Raw genomic sequence first — 25,595 nt, forward strand, 5'->3', positions numbered from 1 at the left:
ACTTGGAGCAGATCTGTCCTGTACAAGAGACATTCTGAAGGAGAAATAACCCACGCATGAAGTCAGACATGGTCAAGGCACTGCAGATCTTCACTCTTCTGAGCTTATGTGCAACTGGTAAGACAAAGCTGGAACAGAATTTAAAAAAGGCAATTGTTATCAGAGATATAGGGACCATAGAAACCATGATACCTCCCAACTTTTTGAGATGAGAAAGAGGGACACTTAAGCCACACCCCTGCCACACCCCTAGTCACGCATACCATAAAGATTTCATAAGAAAAATATGTTGTTTTATAATTAAAACCACACTGGTCCGTTCTATCCTGGTTCTTTTTCCTTCATATTAATATTTTAAACTTAGTAATATATAAATTTAAAGGATAGGAATAAAGTTTAGAGTCAATCCACACATTTTTTTAGTAGAGAAATACAAATATTTACATAGAAAGAGGGACAAAGTTCTGAAAGAGAGACAAATGAGGAGGAAAGAAGGACAGAGGGACAGGGCTTCCAAAGAGGGACTGTCCCTCCAAGAGAGGGACAGTTGGGAGCTATGGCAACCATACCAGCTGCTATGGGGCCCGTAGCCAAGGGGAGCTTGTGGCAATCATCTGTGGTGATAATAAGGTCCCCAGTAGATAGCAGATAAAGTGCAGTTATGTGAGTGGAGCAAAGGAGAGACGTTATCTGTACTGGGGGCCAGTTAATATTGGGGGGAACCTCTGACTTCTTAAGCTTGGTGGCTACCTAATACTGGGGGAACCTCTGTCTACCTATGGTGGGGAGCACTTCTGCCTACCTATAGTAGTGGGGAGCCCTTATGTCTACCTATAGTAGTGGGGAGCACTTCTATCTACCTAATACTGGGGGAACCTCTGTCTACCTATGGTGGGGAGCACTTCTGCCTACCTATAGTAGTGGGGAGCCCTTATGTCTACCTATAGTAGTGGGGAGCACTTCTATCTACCTAATACTGGGGGAACCTCTGTCTACCTATGGTGGGGAGCACTTCTGCCTACCTATAGTGGGGAGCCCTTATGTCTACCTATAGTAGTGGGGAGCACTTCTGTCTACCTAATACTGGGGGAACCTCTGTCTACCTTTGGTGGGGAGCACTTCTGCCTACCTATAGTGGGGAGCCCTTATGTCTACCTATAGTAGTGGGGAGCACTTCTGTCTACCTAATACTGGGGGAACCTCTGTCTATCTATGGTGGGGAGCACTTCTGCCTACCTATAGTAGTGGGGAGCCCTTATGTCTACCTATAGTAGTGGGGAGCACTTCTGTCTACCTAATACTGGGGGAACCTCTGTCTACCTATGGTGGGGAGCACTTCTGCCTACCTATAGTGGGGAGCCCTTATGTCTACCTATAGTAGTGGGGAGCACTTCTGTCTACCTAATACTGGGGGAACCTCTGTCTACCTATGGTGGGGAGCACTTCTGCCTACCTATAGTGGGGAGCCCTTATGTCTACCTATAGTAGTGGGGAGCACTTCTGTCTACCTAATACTGGGGGAACCTCTGTCTACCTATGGTGGGGAGCACTTCTGCCTACCTATAGTAGTGGGGAGCCCTTATGTCTACCTATAGTAGTGGGGAGCACTTCTGTCTACCTAATACTGGGGGAACCTCTGTCTACCTATGGTGGGGAGCACTTCTGCCTACCTATAGTGAGGAGCCCTTATGTCTACCTATAGTAGTGGGGAGCACTTCTGTCTACCTAATACTGGGGGAACCTCTGTCTACCTATGGTGGGGAGCACTTCTGCCTACCTATAGTGGGGAGCCCTTATGTCTACCTATAGTAGTGGGGAGCACTTCTGTCTACCTAATACTGGGGGAACCTCTGTCTACCTTTGGTGGGGAGCACTTCTGCCTACCTATAGTGGGGAGCCCTTATGTCTACCTATAGTAGTGGGGAGCACTTCTGTCTACCTAATACTGGGGGAACCTCTGTCTACCTATGGTGGGGAGCACTTCTGCCTACCTATAGTGGGGAGCCCTTATGTCTACCTATAGTAGTGGGGAGCACTTCTGTCTACCTAATACTGGGGGAACCTCTGTCGGCCTATGGTGGGGAGCACTTCTGCCTACCTATGGTGGGGAGCACTTCTGACTATCTATAGTGGGGAGCACTTCTGCCTACCTATAGTAGTGGGGAGCACTTCTGCCTACCTATATTGGGGAGCACTTCTGGCCACCTATGCTGGGTAGCTTCCTAATACTGAGGGTACCTCTGGCTACTGATACTGGGGATTGCCTAGGCTAGGTCTGTTCAGCACTTCTAGCTACCGAAGCTGGTGTGAGCGTGTGTGCATGTGGGGGTGGGGGGGAGGGGGGTTATCTAACCAACATGTTCCCCTTGGTTTCTAGCTACGCCCCTGGTTGTTATTGCTATGTTTATTATTATATTACTTCTTTTTCTACACATCTTTTATTTCTAAAGGACCAGCATTTTACTATACTGCACATCACCGCACAGTAAATTACTGGGCGTGGCAATTAATAAACAGGAACTGTAGTGAAAATAATGTAATCAATAAAATTGCTTTTTTTATTTTTTTTTACTACATTAATTTATAAAAGAATAATTAGTCTATGTCTAGCAGATCCTACCAGGAAAGGGATTCTGTCCCTCATATATTCCATCTTGAATCAGCCCCCAGAAGGTTTCAGACATACCTACCAGCAGGACTGGGTAAAAGACTTAGGAAAGAGTTTGACAGATGAGGAGGAGTTGGTGGATTATATGACAACCCTGTCTAAGGGAAGTATTTAATATTCTGGTTTAAAAAGCTCTATCAAACTCCTTCATAGAACAAATTTGACTTACTTAAAGGACATGTCCGAGCTAAAAAAAAAAAAAATAGATCTACTTACCTGGGGCTTCCTCCAGCTCCTGGCAGCCTTTTTGTCCCTCACCACAGCCCGGGGTCCCAGGGTCCCCTCCACTGCACATGCTGACCTCGTCAGGGTCTACGTTTGCGCAGCTGCTTGCAATTGCGCTCAGGGGCAGAACTACTGCACCTGTGCAGAACACTTCAGTCCACGTGTGCTCGCACAGGGGCAGAAGATGCCGACCTGGCGAAGTTGGGATCTGCAACGGAGGTGACCCGGGAGTTGCCGCGAGGGACAGATGGACTGCCAGGGGCTAGAGAAGGTCCCAGGTAAGTAGATCTTTTTTGTTGTTGTTGATTTTTTTTAGCTTGGACGTATCCTTTAAGGGTTCATGGCTTTGAATGCTTTTGTGGATGTAACAAAGAAGGTCTTTTATTCCATGTCTTCTGGACGTTCCCTACAGTATTAAGTTTGTGGGATGAGGTTCCTGCCCTTATACAACATGATCTTGAGATACTGGTTAACGAAGACCCTGGAGTCAGGGGCATAATTAGGGGGGAGTGACTGTGACTGCAGGGGGGCCCAGAGGTGTGGGGGGCCCCGCCCCCAACTACTAACCTTTTCTTTGTATGATACTCCAAATCAGGTGTTTTGTGCCTAGCCTTCTTATGGCTGTGAAGATCACTGTGGCCACACTTGTTTAATGAGCCTTGCAAGATGGGCTTCCAGGCTGTGAGGGTCACCAAGGGGAGGCAAAGGAAGGGTTGTGAACAATAAGGGAACCCATCAAAGTTTTTCTGGGGGTACCTCATGATTTGTAGTTACGCCCCTGGTTCTGAGTGCCGGTGGGTCAAAGGCTAACCCCCCCCCCTCCCCAGAGCAGGCCTTATCTAACCAGGGATGATACACCTAATGGAATTGATCAGAAGTGTCTGCTATACCTGCATTAAGTTGTTCCCATTGCATAATATAGTAAATCTGGTCCTTGACTAAACCAAGCCCCAGAATTGGCTGAAGCCAAGTGTGGACAATATGCAGAGCCGGGACATGGTCCTCCAGCACCCAAGGCTGAGACACCAAAGTGCACCCCTCCATCCCTGTCACCCCAGCCATCACACACTGGCTGCTATTAGAGTAAGAGGTGCCCCAGGGCTCCCACCCCCAACACCTTCATCTCTAGTTATCTGGCTGCAGTCACTGTCATGTATCCCCTATTCTTATTTCTCGCTGCTTCAAACACAATAGGGGAATGATAGCTCAGTGAGTTGTGCGCCCCTCCTACACTGCGCCCTGAGGCTGAAGCCTCTCTTGCCTCTGCCTTGGCCCGACTCTGGCAATATGCAGTTTGGGTAGCCAAAGCCAAAAATTGTGCTAGCTTGTGTCAGGCATGTATTAATGCCAGTGGCTTAAAATCCAGGAGAAAGACTCCTGGCAGTGGCATAAGTAACTACAGTCTACCAGGCCCACAGTAAAGATCTGCCGGCCGACCCTCCCCTTCCTTGGGGGCCTGTCCTGCTGTGAGCAAGTGGAGAGTTAAATGCAGAATGACGGCAGCAGAGCGTACACATTAGCTGCTCCTGGCAGCGGGACAGATCCTCCTCACTCCTCTTCAGTTCAGTGTAGTGCATGAGCGAAAATGCTAATATTCTTTTCACATTAACTTTCGCAAAAATAGTGTTAACTTCGACTTTCGAGCAAAAATTGCATCAAAAATAATTTCAGAATAATTTTGTGATTTTTCACGCTAAAAAAAAATTTGAAAAAATTCTCAAAATCAAAAAAAAAATTTTTTCTATACAAAAGTGACTTTGGTGAGAATTCTCAAGCAACTCTGGCGTTCACCTGACAGCCAATCAGCAAACAGTAGATTGGGCTCCTTAGCCCCTGATCCCTCCCTCAGGATTGCAGAGGTTGCGGGGGCTATTAAAAGGAGCTTCCAGATTCAATAAAAGTCCCCACAAGTACCTTTTCACCTTGTTGGACACTAGACATGGGGATAACCCCCTTTTTCATAACACTGGGACAAGTGTGTTTTGTAAATGGTAGGAGGTTTGCTGCCTCCTCACTTGCAAAGTAACCTCCCTTTATTGGGATGAACCCAAAGACTTTTTGGCTCTGCTTAACGGCACAATCCGAGTTTGCATTGGGATAATGCAATTTCCCATTAGATTGATGGGTCGAATCAATAATTATTAACATGTCCAATAATAGGATCAATTTTCAGATCACTACTGAACAAAATTTATCCCGTTATCGATCAGGAGCAGATCAGATGTGTCGGAAATTATCAATTCGATCCGATGATCTGATGGGAAATTGCATGAGCAAGCAGGCCCAGTTTTACATCACAGGAGCCTATAGGCACAGATGTCTTGGCACCCTAGACCTTGCCCTGCCATCAACCTACAAACCCCGCCAAATCGCATCGCAAGTGTACTGACTGGCCCAGCTGTCACTTCTCCCTTACTTCCCTTGCCTGTCATAGGTAGCTACCAGTGTCCTTTAGCATTAGGAAGCCAGAGGTACCTCCCATTTATGCTCTGCTCAGGACTCTGCATAGGGAATGAGGGAGGGAGGCTCTCGGGGATGAGAGCAAGCCGCTTTTCCATCATCAGGCGTCTGTAGGCACGTGCCTACTTTGCCTTATGGTAAATCCAGCCCTGTGAGCAAGGCTTATGGAGGAATGTTTTTGTTTTTGTTTTTTTGGGGGGAGGGTTCTTACTTTTTCCCTAAAAAAATGAATAACCATGCATGGATATGTTATGACGTTTTTCCATACCATCACAGCAGCCTCACCAGCTATTTAGCCAGCAAGCAGTGGTGGTACTACACCGGGGCATGCTGGGGCACCGGTCCCCCCCTAGGAATCACTGTGCCCCACTGGGTGATGAGAGCCCAGCCACAAGAACACACCAACAAGCTCTTGTTGGATATTTTCAGAGGGTCCCAGTGATGGATTAGTGGGGTTGTGGAAGACATGCGAAGCCTCCAGGTTCTCCAGAGCCTTCCCTCTACTGAGTTAAGTATCTAATTTTTTTTTTTTTTTTTTTAGTCCTTACAAGCTTACTTTAAAGAGAAACTCTAATGAAACGGGTGAAAAAATATATCAATAAATTGCAAAGTGAGAAGGTAAAAAATAGAAGGGAGATCAAGAAATGATTGATATCCGCCATGTAATTTGTTCATGTGGTTTGATCCACAATCAGCCTGCACGTCATCAATCACCTTTACTACTGGCAGACATAAAATGAAAACAGACAGCATCAACTGCCATTGGCCTCAATTCACTAAGATCATGCTGGAGATAAGGCAAGAGAAAACTTACCTCCACACAGTAAGAGAGTTAAGGTGCCCATACACACGTCAGATTGGCAGCAGATAGATAAGAAATGCATCTGATGATCTATCTGATGCGTTTTTAGAACATTTTTTACCAGGATAGAATTCCAATAGATTTCAGTTTGAAATCTATTGAAATTCGATCTGATGGCATTTTTTTGCCATCAGATTTCCATTAAGGCCAATGCAAACTGATAAGCAATCTCATCAGATCGACATAAATTTTCCACCCTGCCAGTTCGATGGAAATCCATCGAAATCGATCAAAATCGGCCATCGATTGGTCGATTGGCCAACCGATTTGCAAACAATCGATCGATCGATCGGTCGGCCAGAAAATCGGCTGAGTGTATGGGCCCCTTTATCTTATCTCTTCATTCCTTAAGTTACCTCCTCTGTAGTTAATTTACCTCTGTAGTTAATTTACCTCCTCTGTAGTTATTTTCACACGCAGTTAATAAACAGCCAGTCTTTAACCGTGGAGTTATTTTAAGGATTGAAGAGTTAACTTAAAGACAGAAGAGTTGACTTTAGGGTTGCCTGAGGTAAAATGTTTCCTGAATACGACATGCCTCATCACCATGGTAACAGCTCTAGAAACGTTATTAAAGACAGGAGATAAGCTTAGTGAATTGAGGCCATTATCTATAAACTCACCCCCAACAATGCAATAGGAGATACTGATTGCTTGGCAGTTGGAAACAGCTGCTATTTCCCACAGTGCAACAGGACCTAGGTCCTAACATCACACTGTGGGAAGGCTTTCACCACAATATCATCCACACAGAGCCTCCTGGTGATCAGTTTGAGAAAAGGTCAAGATTTCTCATGGGGAAAGGGGTATCAGCTGCTGATTGGGATGAACTTCAATCCTGGGTTACAGTTCCTCTTTAAGCATGAACTGAATATCCTTACATTCTCTCTACAGCTCAAGCAACTCAGTACATCCATGAATTACACACTCAAGTCTCCGTACCCCAATCCCAGCTTCCCACCACAGTGATTGTGTCAGCTACAACAGAGAAAACGTCAGATCGCACTCTCTCGGTTACCATCACAGCTGAGATAAGCGAAACCATGTGCAATGCCAACTCCAACACTGCCAGCAACTCCAGCAATCCCACCGCAATGTCTTGTCCTGATCCGCTTCTGAACATCGCAATTTGGGTATCCACAAACTACGGCAAAACCTACAACTACTGCACTAACCACACCAGAGGCCTGTGGCTGACAATAAATATCGGCAAGACTGTTAGTTTTCATGAAGGTGCATTGCTGGGTGTGCCAACTGGAAAAGCCATAATAAATCTCGATTATGTGTATGAAGGCAGCACAACCATCCATCGTAACCCCCAAACACAACACAACACTTCAGCTGCCTCCTTTATGCTAGGGACTTCCACTACTGAGACCACCACTCTTAAAAGCGAGGGACATGGACAGCCGGCATTGTGTAAGTAGAAATCCATGTAAAGTGTCATTTACGGGGAAACTAAGCTTTTAAGAAGGTAGGTAGAAAATAAGAATACTTAAAGCATACCTGAAGAAAAAAAAATGATATAATGAGTTGTATGTGCAGTACGGATAATGAATAGAACATTAGTAGCAAAGAAAGAGTCTCATATTTTTATTTTCAGTTATACAGCTTTTTTTGTAACATTGCTTCAGACTGTCACATTTGCAGTTTTAAAACCACAATCTGCAATTTAAGCTATAAGCTGAAGTAATGGCCCTTTGAACTTTCCTGCAGTAAAACCTAATCTCAACCTGTCTGTCACTCTTTCTGTATTCGTCCCACGTTGGGTCAAATAGCTCAGAGCTCTTTTGCATAGATAACAACTGAAGTTTTTTTTTTAAACTCTGCCTGCACTGGAAAACAATGTAAGACTCTTCTTTGCTACTAATGCTCTATTCCTTAACTGTACTACACGTACAATTCATGATCTCCTTAGTCTATTTTTGCTTCAGGTGTGCTTTAACCACTTCTGTGCCAGGGATATTTTTGGTGATCGGTGCTGCGTGGGCTCTCCAGCCCGCGGCACCGATCAGGAGTGCAGCAGGGCGATCAGACTTCCCCCCTTTTTTCCCCACTAGGGGGATGTCCTGCTGGGGGGGTCTGATCGCCGCCGGCTGCTTGCGCTTGCGAGGGGGGGGGGGGGGCTCTTCAAAGCCCCCCTCCGCAGCGCTTCCTGGCCTCCTTCCCCTTCCCTCCCTCTCCCTCCCCCTGTGAGCGGCGCAGGATGGATTTCCGTCCTGCGCCTGATGGGATAGGCTTTAGCCTATCAGATGCCAGCGATCCCCGGCCAATCAGAGGCCGGGGATCGCCGATCTCCTCTTCGGCGCTGCTGCGCAGCAGCGCCATATACATGTAAACACCGGGGAAGATCTTCCCCGTGTGTTTACATTTACCCTGCGAGCCGCGATCGGCGGCTCGCAGGGTGTTCACGGAGACACCCTCCGTGAACTGACATGAAACGGCCGCTCATACAAGCGGCCGTTTCCATGCAATCCACTTCAGGATTCAGGGGCGTAGTTAAGCGTACGCAGAATCTTGAAGTGGTTAAAGAGAACCCGAGGTGGGGTTCTGATAATGCTAGCTGCACATAGAGGCTGGGTTTGCCTATACAGCCCAGCCTCTGTTGCTATCCCAATCCCCCCTAAGCCCCCCCTGCGCTCTACTATCCCCCATAAATCACAGCCACGCTGTCGACACGCAGCATGTTGCAGCGGGCTGTGTTTACCTCTATAGTGTCAGTCTGCTGCTCCCCCCGCCTCCTGCATAGCTCTGGTCCCCGCCTGCGTCCCTTCCCTCCTCACTGATTGGAGGGAAGGGACGGGGGGGGGGACCGGAGCTATGCAGGAGGCGGAGGGAGCAGCAGACTGACAGTACAGATGTAAACACAGCCCGCACAGCTCGGCTGTGATTTATGGGGGACAGCAGAGCACAGGGGGAACTTAGGGGGGATCTGGATAGCAACAGAGGCTTGGCTGTATAGGCTGTGAGACTGATATGGAGGCTGTCATATTTATTTCCTTTTAAACAATACCAGTTGTCTGGCTATCCTGCTGATCCTCTGCCTCTAATACTTTTAGCCATAGACCCTGAACAAGCATATGCAAATCATGTACTCTGACTCAGCTGACTCAGGTTTTACTGGATTAGTCATATGCTTGTTCCCAGTATTGGCTCAGACACTACGAATGCTAGAGGATCAACAGGACTGCCAGGCTTGGACCATCATTGCGTCTCCGCGCAGTGCAGCTGCGCACATACAGGGACAGGATCGTGGCTGCACGAACATATTCAATGAGCCCTTGCCCAATATGTGCGGAGGGTCCCAGCGCTGGATCGGTTGGGCGAGGAAGATGGCGGAAGCCCTCTTCTGAGATAAGTATCTAACTTGCTTTTTTTTTCTCTCTCACAGGTACACTTTAAAGTTTTTTGTAGGTCCCTGAATGGTGAAAACAACATCAGGCAGGATTTTGTAACCACATTTATTTTAGGAAGTTGGTGACCAGTCATGTTCCTCATTTGTTTATTCGACTCCGACTCTTCGTCACCATATGTACTTCTGCACGCCAGATGTGTCTGTCAATCACTGCTCCTTTCAGCTTTAGCATAGGCATGTTCATAGCTTTACACATGCTGTTTATTCATCTTAGCCTCTGCCATCCTCTTCTTTTGCTGTTATTTTTTCCAAGCATCAAGGATTTCTCCAAAGAATTTGGTCTTCTTATTATGTGACCAAAGTTTTTGAGTTTTAATTGTAGTATCAACACTTCTAGTGAACACTTTCTTTGAGTATTGATTGGTTAGATCTTCTGGCAGTCCAGGGAATTCTTAATAGCTTTCTTCACACCCATAGTTCAAAACCATTAATTATTCTAAGCATGGCCTTATTTTTATTTTTAGTCTCTAATAAGCATGGCCTTATTTTTTAGTCTTTTAAATTCACAGCCATATGTTACTACTATGGTATGAAGACCATAGCTCTAACTATCCTGATCTTTGTTGGTAAAGTTACATCCCTATCCTTTAGTATTGTCTAGAGATGGCCTGAACATCAGATTTTGGTTTCGTAAACGTCGAACGCGAACTTCCACAAAAGTTCGAGTTCTCACGAACCGGGCTTCAATGGGCAGGAACATTTTAAAACATACAGGGACTATTTCTGGCCACAAAAGTGATGAAAAAGTTGTTTTAAGGGCTCTAACACCTTGAGGGGGGCATGCTTGAGTGGGATACATGCCAAAAGTCCCTAGGAAAATTATGTATTTTATGCATATATCCTTTAAAGGGCAGAAATCACATTACATTCCTATATTGGAGGCTTAAAGTGCTTTAAAATCTTCATCTTGCGTGTGTATACAGGATCTTCTCAAAAAATTAGCATATTGTGATAAAGTTCATTATTTTCTATAATGTACTGATAAACATTAGACTTTCATATATTTTAGATTCAAATACACACAACTGAAGTAGTTCAAACCTTTTATTGTTTTAATATTGATGTTTTTGGCATACAGCTCATGAAAACCCAAAATTCCTATCTAAAAAAATTAGCATATTTCATTCGACCAATAAAAGGAAAGTGTTTTTAAAACAAAAAAAGGCAACCTTCAAATAATTATGTTCAGTTATGCACTCAATACTTGGTCGGGAATCTTTTGCAGAAATGACTGCTTCAATGCGGCGTGGCATGGAGGCAATCAGCCTGTGGCACTGCTCAGGTGTTATGGAGGCCCAGGATGCTTCGATAGCGGCCTTAAGCTCATCCAGAGTGTTGGGTCTTGTGTCTCTCAACTTTCTCTTCACAATATCCCACAGATTCTCTATGGGGTTCAGGTCAGGAGAGTTGGCAGGCCAATTGAGCACAGTAATACCATGGTCAGTAAACCATTTACCAGTGGTTTTGGCACTGTGAGCAGGTGCCAGGTCATGCTAAAAAATGAAATCTTCATCTCCATCAAGCTTTTCAGCAACTGGAAGCATCAACCCACTTTTGAACCAGAAACAGCGGCAGAAGCGCCTGATCTGGGCTACAGAGAAGCAGCACTGGACTGTTGCTCGGTGGTCCAAAGTACTTTTTTCGGATGAAAGCAACTTTTGCATGTCATTCGGAAATCAAGGTGCCAGAGTCTGAAGGAAGACTGGGGAGAGGGAAATGTCAAAATGCCTGAAGTCCAGTGTCAAGTACCCACAGTCAGTGATGGTCTGGGGTGCCATGTCAGCTGCTGGTGTTGGACCACTGTGTTTTATTAAGAACAGGGTCAATGCAGCTAGCTATCAGGAGATTTTGGAGCACTTCATGCTTCCATCTGCTGAAAAGCTTTATGGAGATGAAGATTTCATTTTTCAGCATGACCTGGCACCTGCTCACAGTGCCAAAACAACTGTTAAATGGTTTACTGACCATGGTATTACTGTGCTCAATTGGCTTGCCAACTCTCCTGACCTGAACCCCATAGAGAACCTGTGGGATATTGTGAAGAGAAAGTTGAGAGACGCAAGACCCAACACTCTGGATGAGCTTAAGGCCGCTATCGAAGCGTCCTGGGCCTCCATAACACCTGAGCAGTGCCACAGGCTGATTGCCTCCATGCCACGCCGCATTGAAGCAGTCATTTCTGAAAAACAATTCCCGACCAAGTATTGAGTGCATAACTGAACATAATTATTTGAAGATTGACTTTTTTTGACTTTTTTTGTTTTAAAAACACTTTCTTTTATTGGTCGAAAGAAATGTGCTAATTTTTTTGAGATAGGAAATTTCGGTTTTCATGAGCTGTATGCCCAAATCATCAATATTAAAACAATAAAAGGCTTGAACTACTTCAGTTGTGTGTATTTGAATCTAAAATATATGAAAGTCTAATGTTTATCAGTACATTATAGAAAATAATGAACTTTATCACAATATGCTAATTTTTTTAGAAGATCCTGTACATCAGTCAGGTAGTGTAAGTAGTATACTGCTTCACAATGACAGACAAACTCACTGTTTAACGCACCGCAAACAGCTGTTTGTGTAGTGATGGCCGTGCTGGTGCGCACCATGGCGAGAGTGCAGGCGATGGCGGTTTTCAAGCCCATATGGTCGCCGGGCTGTGGTAGCTCAATAACAGAACAACAGTGACTGCCCAGCTGATCGAATTAGGTCTGTCCACAATGAAGCAACGACCTTATTAACTTGGGTGGGCCCCCAACACACTCATATACGTCATTGCTTCATTGTGATACGCAAGCCCCTTCACCACGGCAAGGTAGCGATCACGAAGGGGAATTGACGCATGTACATGCCAATTGTTTTGTTGTTAAGGCGGGGCAAGCTAGAAGTTGGATGGCAAATTGTAACAGCTCTGACCACAGGTCAAGCCTGCGCACCCTGTAGTCCAGGGGTTCATCACTATTCAGAGTGTTTATATCCACACTTAAGGCCAGGTAGTCGGCTACCTGCCGGTAAAGGCGTTGTCGGAGGGTGGATTCTAAAGGGCTGAGACGAAGCGTTGGACTAAAGAAAGTCTGCATGTCCGACATCACCATCAGATCATTAGAGCATCCTGTCCTTGCCTGCGTGGACAAGGGAGGAGGAGGATTACTGGCACCTTTTTCCCATTGTGCTCTGACATCACCCTTAAACGCAGTGTAAAGCATACTTGCCAGCTTGTTGTGCAAGTGCTGCATCCTTTCAGCCTTCTGCTAATTTGGTAACATCTCCACCACTTTGTGCTTATACCGAGGGTCTAGTAGCGTGGCCACCCAGTACAGGTCTTTCTCCTTGAGTTTTTTCATACGGGGGTCCCTCAACAGGCTGGACAGCATGAAACCCCCCATCTGCACAAGGTTGGATGCCGACCTACTAGTCATTCCCTCTTCAGCTTTCTCACTGATGTCGGGTAAGTTCTCCTCCTCCCCCCAGCCACGAACAATACCACAGGTACCTGAAAGGAGAGCAGCACAGGCCCCCTGCGTCGCCTGCTGCGGTTCTTCTTCCACCTCCTCCTCAAAGCCACCTTCTACTTCTGACACCTCTTCCCCAGACGACTCCTCCTCCTCCCACCTCCTCTGTGCTAACGCAGGTGTTGACGACAAATCTGGTTCTGGTGATGGTTCCCACAACTCTTCCTCTATGGACTGTGGGCTGTATCCATGCAGTGTCACCCACACAGAGAGCTATGCTATAGGAAGTTCAATCACAAACACAGCCGAAAGATATGCACTGGTGGTAATACAGTCAGTGTGCTGGCGGACTACAAAGGTTAGCTGGGACTGTGCACTGTATCTATAAGTGTCACCCACACAGAGAGCTATGCTATAGTAAGTTCAATCCCAAATACAGTGGAAAGATTTGCACTAGTGGTAATACAGTGTGCTGAAACAGCAAGGGCCAGCTGCGACAGGGCTGTATGCAGTGTCACACACAAGAAAAAAAAACACATCAGAAGAATATAAGGGCTTTTCTGGGGGTGCTTTCAGCTACAAATTTCAGCATGGAGCAAGCTAACAACAACCTAACTAGCAATTTCCCTGTCTCCCCCAATGCCTCTACCTTTCTCTCACTACAGCAGCAGACAGAGACTGAGAACATGGCTGGCACTGCTGCGTTTCTATAGGGGGGCGGGGGTCCGTGGGGGAGTGCAGCCTGATTGGCTGCCATGTGTCTACTGACTGTAATGTAGAGCGTCAAAGTTTAGCCCAATGACAAGGTATAGGAGGTGGGTCGATTGCACTATGTGTTCGCGTTCCACTGCGGAAATTCACGCGAACTACCCGCCCAGCGAACCGTTTGGGCCATCTCTAATCTTGTCCAAATTTGCAATAGCTTTCCCCCCAAGTAACAAGCGTCTCTTAATCGCAAAGCTGCAGTCACCATCTGCAGAGATATTTGATCCCAGGAAGATGAAACCTGTGACAACTTATTATATATTATTAACAATCTGAGATATGCCAATGATACCCTTCTAATGGCTAAAACTGAGGAAGAATTGAAGAGCCTAGTCATGAATGTCAAACAAGAAAGTGCCAAAGCTGTTTACTGCTTAACATCAAGAAAACTAAAGTTTATGTTACTAGCAGGGACTACTCCTGCTGCATCCCCAGAGAGATCTTTATCAGCATTATAATTGTTGAACAAAAGTTTTCGGTACATGCAGTAGATCTGCTGCGAACTGTACCTGAACTCAGTACAAAAGCTATGAGGGGAGTCCATGACAATCATGATTTCATACACACCCTTTGAACATTTTCATTTATAATTGAATCATATTAGTGGAAGCCTGAACATGCAATTTACATTATAGAGCAAATAACCTTGCACTTGGCAGATCCCAAATTATCTTCAAAATGCAAAAAAGTGTTTACAGTACAAAAAAGCCTTAAAGTGAACCTGTAGTTTTGGGGGGACAAAAAGTTAGACACTTACTTTCAATTATAATTAGCCAATCAATGACCAATTCTACCATCTCTATGTATAGTATGAGGGCTCACCTACATAATCTACTCATAATATTCAATATCTGTTGACTCTAAAAGGTTGTAAAGTTGGTCAGTGATTGGCCACTCATAATTGAACATTTGTACCAGGCCTTAAGAGTGATAAAACATCTTCTCTAGAACATCAAAAGTTGCCGACTTGATGGTACCATATTTTATTTTATTTTTTGTCACAGGGGTAGGGATTGACTCTCAGATCTTTTCTCTGTAGGTCCTGGAGGGCTCCTGGGGATAATGTTACTGGCTCTTCTTCCAACACTTCTCCCCAAGTGATCATCTGGTGTAAATGTAAGTACCGAGAGAAAGGTTCAGATCATGGGTGGCCTTCAAGCCATTTAAAGGTCTATCCTTGGGTGGATGAGTGGCAATTTACCTCTACCAAAAAAAGCCAGCCAAGTTTGGAAAAGCAACAGAGTTTCACTTCTTTTGCTGGAGCATGGTCAGACTTTTCCTGCATCATTCTAGTCAAAACATTCACTTCTGCAATGTCTTTCTTATGGTGGCTACTAAGAAGTTTTCTGCTAAACGTCCACCACTGTTTGTCTGCTGCTACTCTGTGCCAATTAATTCCAACTATTTCCTGCCTCAAACTCTAGCTTACCTGTCTGGTTCAATGCTGCAGTTCCACTACCCTCCATGGTGCTGCTGACCCCTCCATAAGATTTCGACCAGTGGTGGGTTGTGTGCTTCTGCAAATGCATGGGCGCACATGTGCAGCATTCATGCACAGAAACCTGCAACCCTGCACTAATCTGCGATCTTATGGAGGGGACAGCAGCACCATGGAGGGTAGTGGAACTGCAGCACTGGACCAGAAAGACATCTAGGGGCTGGAAGCTCTTTTTTTTTCAGTTCGGATACGCTTTAATCAACCAAAATTGTTAGTAGAGTAGGCCTGATTGTCATAAACCTTTCCCATCAATTATCATTCTTTATTTTTTTTTTCTTAGAATGTTTGTCAGAATATAGTAAACAAAAACACTAAAATGCTGTTCAAACCAAAATAAAACATTCTTACCTTGATGTTTTATGATTTTTTTTTACTTGCTTAAAGGGAACCTAAACTGAGAGGGATATGGATGTTTCCTGTTAAACAATGCCAGTTGCTGGTTAGTCCTGCTGATCTTATTGGCTGCCATTGTGGCTAAATCAGAGCCCTGAAACAAGCATGAAGCTAATCCAGTGTGACTTCAGTCAGAGCACCTGATCTGCATGCTTGTTCAGGGGCTGTGGCTAAAAGTATTAGAGACACAGGATCAGCAGGAGAGTCAGGCAACTGGTGTTATTTTAAAAGGAAAAATCCATATCCTTCTCAGTTTAGGTTCCCTTTAAGGGACAACTGTAACAAGAGGGATATGGAGGCTGCCACATTTATTTCCTTTTAAACAACACCAGTTCCCTGGCTGTCATGCTGACCCTTTGCCTCGAATACTTTCAGCCACAGACCCTGAACAAGCATGCAGCAGATCTGGTGTTTCTGACATTACTGTCAGATCTGCTAGGATTAGCTGCATGCTTGTTTCTGGTGTTATTCAGACACTACTGCAGCCAAATAGACCAACAGGGCTGCCAGGCAACTACTATTGCTTAAAAGGAAATTAATATGTCAGCCTCCATATAGCTCTCGCTTCAATTGTCCTTTAAAGTGACACTGAAATGAAAAAAAAACTTATGATGTAATTATTTTTATGTGTAGTACTGATGATTAATATAAAATCTCAGATTTTAATTTTTAGATTATATAGCTTTTTTCATAACATTGCATAATTTTGTTATGTTTGCAATTACAAGCCATTATCTGTATTTTAAACTACAAAACAAGCAGAGATAATGATCCTTTCAATTTCCCTGCAGTAAAAATTGTGCTAAATCTGTCTCTGGCCTGGAGCACACCAAAACCCGCTAGCAGATCCGCAAAATGCTAGCAGATTTTGAAACGCTTTTTCTTATTTTTCTGTAGCGTTTCAGCTAGCGTTTTGCGGTTTTGTGAAGCATTTTTGGTGTAGTAGATTTCATATATTGTTACAGTAAAGCTGTTACTGTACAGCTTCTGTAACAAAAATGCCTGCAAAACCGCTCTGAACTGCCGTTTTTCAGAGCGGTTTGCGTTTTTACTATACTTTACATTGGAGGCAGAAACGCCTCCGCAATCCAAAAAATGCCTCACCCCGGTAGTATGCGTTTCAGCAAAACGCCTCCCCGCTGTGGTGTGAACCACCCCATTGAGATACATTGACCAAGCGTATCCGCAGCCGCGAGTGGCTGCAAAAACGCCAAAAAACCCGCTTGGTGTGCACCAGCCCTTTGACTGTTTATTTGAGGTGTAAGTGCTCCAGAAAAAAGGACCCAAGTTTGATGGTTAGAGCTCAGAGAAGCTCTATTGCGTAGATAACAAGTGAAGTTTCTTAACTCTTCCTGTACTGGAAACAATATGAGACTCATATCTGTGCTACTAATGTTCTATTTCTTAGCTGTACTACACATACAATTCATTATCTCATAAATATATTTTCACCTCAGATTCTCTTTAAATAATATGTACATAACCCATTTCAGACCAAAGCCTCTGATCCCTTTAACCTCCTTAGCGGTATGGACGACTTAATACTTCCATTACCGCCGGAGGTCGCCCCTCAGGCCCTGCTGGGCCGATTTGAATAATTTTTTTTTTAAACACGCAGCAAGCACTTTGCTTGCTGCGTGTCTCACCTGATCGCCGCCGCCCGCCGCCGATCCGCCGCCGCCCGCTGCGATGCAGGGCCCCCCCAGGCGAGACCCCGTGCGCTGCCTGGCCAATCAGTGCCAGGCAGCGCTGAGGGGTGGATCGGGTCTCCTTGTGACATCACGACGTCACCGACATCGATGACGTCACGACGTGCGTCGCCATGGCGACAGGGGAAGTCCTAAAGGAAATCCCGTTTCAGAACGGGATTTCCTTATGGCTTACAGCGCTGGCGGCGATCGGAGGGGTAGGAGGGATGCGGAAGGAAGGGGGGGAATCTTGTAGCTAGCGCTAGGCTAGCTACATGATTGAAAAAAAAAAAATAGCGCTGCGCTGCCCCTGGCGATCTTTAATAATACGCCAGGGAGGTTAAGGACCAGAGGCTTTTTTCTTTTTTTTATCATCCCACATGATTACTGTGAGCCAATCCCAGTGATCAGGAGGTCAGAAGCCAATGGAAATGTCTCCTGACCGATGTACAAAATGCCACAGAAAGTCTTTAGACAGCGGAGACCTTAGACAGCGGAGACCTTAGACAGCGGAGGCTTAGGCAGCGGAGACCTTAGACAGCGGAGGCCTTAGACAGCGGAGACCTTAGACAGCGGAGACCTTAGACAGCGGAGGCTTAGGCAGCGGAGACCTTAGACAGCGGAGGCCTTAGACAGCGGAGACCTTAGACAGCGGAGGCCTTAGACAGCGGAGACCTTAGACAGCGGAGACCTTAGACAGCGGAGACCTTAGACAGCGGAGACCTTAGACAGCGGAGACCTTAGACAGCGGAGACCTTAGACAGCGGAGGCCTTAGACAGCGGAGACCTTAGACAGCGGAGACCTTAGACAGCGGAGACCTTAGACAGCGGAGACCTTAGACAGCGGAGGCTTAGGCAGCCACAAGTGTGGCATAAGTTTAACCATGGGCGGTCCCGCACCGATAAACAAGCAGTTGAAAAAACAAGAAGTCATTCTTATAACTTGTAGAGCTTAAGAAACATAGAGGGCATAATACAAAGAAAGTCCGTCCAGTTTGCAAAATTGGAGTTTCACAATACCGCTTGATAGGGATAGGAATTTATTTTTTTTGTTTTTGTGAACTGATAATAGTTATTAAGGATTAACTTCTTCTTCTATCTTTTTTTACTAGCAGCACTTGTTTGCCCTTTCCTCAATTTCTTAAAATGTATTTATTTGTGAACTGGTGATAAGAGGGTCTTTTGACCCTTTACCAGTTCCCTAAATACTCTGCTATTAGGACTTTCAACTGCAGGATCATTGTTTACAATTATGCCTACTCAGCAGCAGATGGAATATTTAAGATCAACTTTTACCATAAGATTCGATCATGCCAGAGGCATAACTAGATGGGAGCAGTCCCTGCGACTCCAGGGGGGCCCAGAGCTGTAAGGGGACCCTAACTACTAATTCACTCCCTCTGGTAAGGGGGACAATCCTTCAAATCAGGTGTTTTTATGGCTACAGAAATCATGATGGTCACACTTGTTTTATGTCCCTTGCAAGATGGGCTCCAATGCTGTGAGGGTCATACGAGATTAGCAAGTGAAAGACTGTTGATATTGGGGGCCCCATAAAAGTTTTGTTGGGGGGCCCGTGATTTATAGTTACACCCCTGGATCACACTGATCGAATCTGCCAGTTATCAGGAACAAAAAAAACTTGCATTGATGGTACTTTATGATTGGACCAGACGGTAAATTTAAATAGATCGGACAAGGCAATGCTGCAGTTCAACAGAAATTTGATACTGAATTTTTCATATTTAAAGAGAGTCTGAAGCCTAATAAAATACTTTTTTACCTGCTACTTTCATTGAGCAATATCCGCCGTGCTGAAACGCTGCATTCCCGCGGCAGAATGAGGGCTTTATACCCCCAAACACCCAGGGCAAAAATCAGGGAGCGCTTCCTAGTAGAGGCAGAGCTTAACGCTGTAGCTCCGCCTCTACTGAAGTCAATCTCCGCCGATCGCCGCCTCTACCCACACCCCTCTCACTCTTCTTTCACTGAGAGGGTCGGGGAGAGGCGGAGATCCACAGAAATTGACTTCAGTAGAGGCGGAGCTACAGCGATAAGCTCTGCCTCCCCGGGCAGCAAAATCCACAACCTGGAAAGTCGTGGAATTTTGCCCCAGGATTTGGGGGGTATAAAGCCCTCGGGAAGGCGGAATTTCAGCACTGCTGATACTGCTTAACAAAAGTTGCAGGTAAAAAGAAGTATATTATTAGAGTTCAGACTCTCTTTAAATCTATAGAAAATCTGCGTGTCATGCAGTGGAATAACTACAATTCATTCGGCCCCCCCAGCAAGACTTTGATGGGACCTCCCAATTGTTCACACATACCTTCCTTTGCCTCCCTTTGGTGCCCTTCACGGCCTTGGGGTTCCATCTCACAGGGATAATAAAACAAGTGTGGGCATCATGATCTCTACACCCATAACAAGTGTAGCCACAAAAACACCTGATCTGAAGTACAGTCCCCTGTATCAGAGGAAGGGAAGGCTAGTAGCTGGGGGCCCCCATGGCTCTGGGCCATCGCAGTGGCTGCTTCCATCTAGTTACCCCCTGGTGCCATGTATGGGAGGATTTGATCCCTCTCTGATCAGATTCAGATCAGAGAAAGATTGATCTTTTTGCCATGTTTGGTGGCAATCTAAATGCGCATGGCCAACTTTAGATCTGTACTCAGAATCAGAATCAGAATCGTTTTATTTCGCCAAGGATGACTGGTCATGCCCGGAATTGGGTTTGGCACAATACATAGTTCCTGGTAAGTACATGACAAAAGGCACGGAGCAGCAACACAATACAATAAAGACATGACAGTAGAAACATCGCACTCAAAAACATAGCAAACTCAAAAAGGGAAAATGTATGTACACAATCTACAATCAGCGTCCGTGTGCATTCTTCCAGAACAATGCAGAAGTCAGCCAAGGTGCAGGGGATAAAGTCCAGTTAGTTAAAGGTTGATGACTGATTGCTTCAAAAAGCATATGTTTGCCGGCCGCTACTTTGCAGGTGGTAGGCCACTGGTAGAGGGTGGGAGAATGTTAAGGGAGTTCAGGAGGGAAGAAAGAGTTCTTGTGCCTGGAGGTCTTAGTGGGGATGGCCCGAAGTCTCCGGCCCAGTGTTAGTTGGGTGAAAAAGACGTGACCTGGGTGTGAGGGGTCCCTTGCGATCTTCAGTGCCCTGGCACACAGTCTTGTGCTGTTTAGGAGGTCCAGTGGAGGCAGAGGTCTCCCAATGATCCTCTCCGCCGACCTGATGATCCTCTGTAGTTTGTGTCTGTCGCTGGCAGTGGCTCCCGCATACCAGACCAAGATGGAGGAGCAGAGGATAGATTCAATGGTGCCGGAATAAAAACATGTTAGAATCTCCTGCGCCATGCCGAACTTCCGCTATTGGCGGAGGAAGAACAGCCTCTGCTGGGCTTTCCGCTGGGTTGCCAAGATATTGGCCTTCCAACTGAGATCGCTAGAGATGGTAGTGCCCAGAAGGCGGGCACAGGGCACTCTGGCCACCTCGGCGTGGTCAATGTAGATGGAAGGCGGGGTGGGAGCAGACTTCCTAAAGTCAATTATTAGCTCGACAGTTTTGGCTGTGTTGAGCACCAGACTGTTCTCCGTGCATCACTGGCATATTCCCTCCACCTGCTGCTGATACTCCTGAATATTGTCCTTGGTGACGAGACCCACAATGGTGGTGTCATCAGCAAATTTTATGACCTTGACAGAGGCCGCCTTGGATCTACAGTTATTTGTGTAGAGGGAGAACAACAGTGGGGACAGGACACAGCCCTGGGGTGCTCCTGTGTTGGTTGTCACTTCTCTCGAGTAGATGTCCCCCAGCCTGACAAATTGGGATCTCTTAGAGAGGAAGTCCGTGATCCATAAGCGTAGGGTGGGGTGGACCCCTAGTGTAGCCAGGACATCCTGAAGGATGCGTAGACATATCGTGTTAAATGCTGAGCTAAAGTCTAATAGCAGTACTCTGGCATACGCATCTGATCTGTCGAGATGGTTAAGGATGTATTCTAGACAAATGTTTAGGGTATCATCGGTAGGTCTATTTGCCCTGTAAGCAAACTAAAGTGGGTCCAGTAGGGGCAAGGTGGATAGCTTGAGGATGGATAAGACCACTCTCTCTAGTGACTTCATGATGACAGACGTCAGGGCCACTGGCCTGAAGTTGTTGAGGTCGGAGATGCCTTGTTTCTTAGGAACAGGTATGATGGTGGACCTCTTGAAGCACGCAGGGACTCTGCCCTCTGTCAGTGACTTACTGAAGATTGCAGAGAGGATGGGAGCAAGTTGCCACGAACATGTCTTGAGGCAGGCTGGGGACACGCCGTTAGGGCCTGAGGATTTCCTGGCATTTAGCCGAACATCTGCCTCTCCCACTGCCAGAGAGAGTGAGTCCTCACTTGGGTCGCTATTCGCGTGGAGTGGGGAGAGAGTAGGAGGTGGTAGGTGCTCCCCAGGCTCAGCCTGACTCTCCAACCTGCAGTAGAATTTGCTTAGTTCTTCAGCTAACTCAGCGCAGGGAGATGCATGCTGCAGTGGAGGCTTGTAGTTGGTGGCAGCCTTGCGCCCTTGCCATACGACTCGTGAGTCAATCCAGCGCAGGTTCTGCTTCATCCTCTCCGAGAACTCCTTTTTTTGCGGCTCTCATTTCAGAGTGTTCCTCGCCTTCCTGAAGTCCTCCTGGTTGCCCGCCTTGTGTGCCGCCTCGTTTTGTTTCCGCAGTAGCCGAAGCTTGTTGGAGAACCAAGGTTTGTTGTTTGGGTAGACCTTGAAGGATTTGGTTGGGATGCAGGAGGCATCACAGAAGCTGATATATGAGGTGACGTTGTCCGCCCACTCGTCCAGGTCTGGGGTTGCCAGGGACTTCCAGTTCGTACAGTCAAAGCAGGCTTGAAGGTGGAGCTTGGCCTCGCTTAACCACACCTTAGAGGACTTCACAACCGGTTTTGTGGATTCCAGGAGCCTCCTGTAGGTGGGGATGAGATGAACAATGCAATGGTCAGAAGAGCCAAGCGCTGCCCCGGAGATAGCCTTGTAGGCATCCTTCAGTGGCGTGTAGCAATGATCGAGTGTGTTCAGGCCTCTGGTAGGACAGGCAACATGCTGATGGTAGAGTGGCAGCTCTTGTCAGAGATTTGCCCTGTTGAAGTCTCCCATGACGATGAACAGAGAGTCTGGGAGGGATGTTTCCCACTGCGAGATGGTGTCGCTAAGGATACTCAGGGCGGATTTGACATCAGCGTCGGGGGGTATGTATACTCCGACAAGGACAAAGGAGGAGAACTCCCGTGGTGAGTATGCCGGCCTGCAGTTTACGAGTTGAGGTTCTAGGTCCGGGGAGAACCTCCTGTCGAGTACTGGTGGGGTGAGGCACCATGAGGAGCTGACGTAGAAGCAGATGCCTCCGCCTATTTTCTTTCCAGAGAGGGCAGGGTCACGGTCTCCTCGTATGAGGCTGAAGCCTGGAAGGAGTAGAGCGTTCTCCGGGATGTTCTCATGTAGCCAAGTCTCCGTGAAGCAGAGTACTGGGGTGTTCTTCCCGAGCTCCCACCTGCTGCAGAGGAGACGTAGTTCATCCAGTTTGTTAGGGAGAGAGCGGACATATGCCAGGAGTACCGAGGGGATGGCTGACCTCAGGCCCCTCTTCTTGAGTCTCACGTGGGCCCCTGCCCGACAGCCCCTTCGCCGCCAGCCTGCTCTGGTCCAGGGAGCCGAGTCCAAGACTTGCTGGATGTAGTTCTGGACCAGGTTTGGCAGGAGTTTGGCTTCAGGGAATAATGGGCCGTGTTTTCCCACTCAAGAAGTTGCTCCCTGGTGCGTGTGGCAGCATGGCTGCTGGCGGGAGTGGGGCACCAGCGGGGGGGGGGGGGTGAAGGAGCACGGCATTGCACAGGGTCGTCATCCGCAGAGACCAATCAGATCAATACTGATCGGATAGGTGGGTGCCTCGAACAAGGTTCAGACCCTGGGCAGTACAATAACATAGTTCAGAACAATACAGATCAGTTCAAAGCAATACAGGTCGGTGGATGAGCAATGAAAGCAGCAGTGGACAAGTAGATGAGTGAGTCAGTTGGGGTCAGAAGCCACAGTAGCAGTACATGGGATAAGCAATTACTGGTCAAGCAATTCTTTGAGCAGCAATAAAGGTAACAGTGGCAGCCAAGGCAAGCATAGCAGATTGTGCTTCAGTCAGGTCAGATAAGCAGAAGCAGTTCAGTGAGTGTGTGCAGGCAGCACGCAGGTGGTTGGTTGCAGGGGTTCTTACCATGCCATGATGTAGCTCATCAAGGAGGACGAGGTGGGTTCCGCGATGGGCAGGAGCCTTGGGGCAGGTGGGCTCCGTGGTGGGCAGGTTCCTTGTGGTGGAGTGGTGGGTCGACTGCTGGGGTGGTCTGGGCGTCCTGTTGATCCTGTGTCGGGGTTCAGTGAGGGGGAGCGCTCCTTTGTTGACAGCCTCCCCACGTGTGAGGCCTAGCAGAGGCGGGGCAGCGGTCTGACGAAGTCCTGAGCTGCCGGTGAAGGCCTTCCGTCACCAGCCCTCCCCGACATGTGCCGTCTGTGGGCAACAGCCGCCCTGGTTGGGGGCTGGAAGCAGCAGGCTGTTCCTGCTCATCTCCGTCGCGGCCCGGGGTACCTGGCCGGCGATGTCCTGGCCCGCATCCAGCTGCGGGAATCTGCCGCGGCGATGTCCTGGCCCGCGGCCGGCTGCGGGGATCCGCCGCTCGGATGTTACAGTGACCGAGCTGGGCTTGCTTCCACTGCTCAGCGGTCGTGGTCCGGGGGTTCTCCACCTGGGTGGCTTCCTTTGGTGTGCGGCCGCGCTCTGGGGCTAGTGGTCCTGGGGCTTCTGCACGTGGGTGGTTGGATGCGGGATGCGCCCACCCGGGCTCCTGTGGCAAGCCAGCCTGCCCAAAGGGAGCCTGTGGTTCCGGGTCTTGTGTGCCCTCATGTGCACTGTTTGCTTGAATGCACAGGCTAAAAAGATAGGGGGGAGTAGGAAAAAAAATGAAATGAAGAGCGGAGCTCTGTGCCGTGGCAGCCGACCAGCGCCATCTTGTTGCACGGAAAAAAAGCTGTGATTTGGAGGACATTTATATATAAACTCCATAAGCATTTTATTTGCTTTCCTTTTATCTTCATTGCTAATTCCATTTTTGTCCTTTTCTATTTACAGACCACAAGAATATCTGCATCATTCAGTATCGGGCAACAAAGGATTCCAATGCAGCGTCCTATAGCAAGCAATGCCATCACAGCAACGTGATAAAGTCTGCTTCCTTATTTTGGGAACAAGTATAAAGCTTTGCCTATTTGAATCTCATATCATATACAAGTTACGCTGGCCATACACTCATAGATTTCCACCCAAAACGATCGATTCTTTTCAGACGTGAGTTGATTACTTTTGCGCACAGAACATCGATTTTAAATAGATTCCAGCAGGGAATCCACCACTCCTGCCTCAGGCCCAATCAACCCAGATTTTCCATTATGTCCATTTGATACTTTTGATGGATTTTTGGGTCAAAATCGAGTAGAGTATTACAATGTATAAATGTGAAGACAGAACTCAGAACTTGCTATTTAGTAAAGTGTACCGCAGCAAAATGTCATCAGCGCTGCGTAATATATTGGCGCTTTATAAATACAATAAATAAATAAATAAATTTTGCCAAGTTTAAAAACCATTTTGCATTTACAAGCGGTTTGTATCGGTGGGTCGTTCGTACATTGGAGACTACCTGTATACAGTAGATAGTTACTGTACCTTGGCAAATATATGTTACATGGATTTCAAATAAACTAGATGGCGCTGCTTGACGTGATTCTAGTGTTGTTTCGCAATCCTCCCACCTGCAGCTACCTTATTCCAGTGATGGGCCCCCTAACCCCACTGGCAAAATTCAAGCACGGTTAATTCAAAAGTAAAGGAGCGCAGATGATTATATTCTCATAATTTTTATTTTTCTATATATATTCAAAATGCATTTAAGAAAATTCATCTAAAACAATTCGGGTTCCTCAAACCCTTGTCTCACATACAGACCACACAACACATACACACATGGGAGTTATGCGGTGCTCTGAAAAAAGGGAGGGAGGATAAAGAGAAAAACTGTATAAAAAAGTATGCACGCACATATATTGCCAAGTTCT

The 25,595-nt window shown here is 46.7% G+C and overlaps 1 protein-coding gene across 1 annotated transcript; it reads left to right on the plus strand.

The window, feature by feature from the left end:
- Positions 1-25,264, plus strand: LOC137528139 (uncharacterized). The gene is made up of 4 exons (XM_068249414.1): positions 1-117; positions 7,110-7,634; positions 14,887-14,963; positions 24,613-25,264. The coding sequence occupies exons 1-3, from the start codon at positions 57-59 to the stop codon at positions 14,946-14,948; spliced, it is 648 nt and encodes a 215-aa protein (XP_068105515.1). The 5' UTR covers positions 1-56; the 3' UTR covers positions 14,949-14,963; positions 24,613-25,264.
- The last annotated feature ends 331 nt before the right edge of the window (positions 25,265-25,595 follow it).

The sequence above is a fragment of the Hyperolius riggenbachi genome, chromosome 8 (genome assembly GCF_040937935.1).
Source record: "Hyperolius riggenbachi isolate aHypRig1 chromosome 8, aHypRig1.pri, whole genome shotgun sequence".
NCBI lineage: Eukaryota > Metazoa > Chordata > Amphibia > Anura > Hyperoliidae > Hyperolius > Hyperolius riggenbachi.

Coding starts and splice junctions, on each gene's coding strand:
- LOC137528139 (XM_068249414.1), top strand. CDS start 57: ATGAAGTCAGACATGGTCAAGGCACTGCAGATCTTCACTCTTCTGAGC. Junction 118..7,109: donor TCTGAGCTTATGTGCAACTG/GTAAGACAAAGC, acceptor TTCTCTCTACAG/CTCAAGCAACTCAGTACATC. Junction 7,635..14,886: donor ACATGGACAGCCGGCATTGT/GTAAGTAGAAAT, acceptor TTTTCTCTGTAG/GTCCTGGAGGGCTCCTGGGG.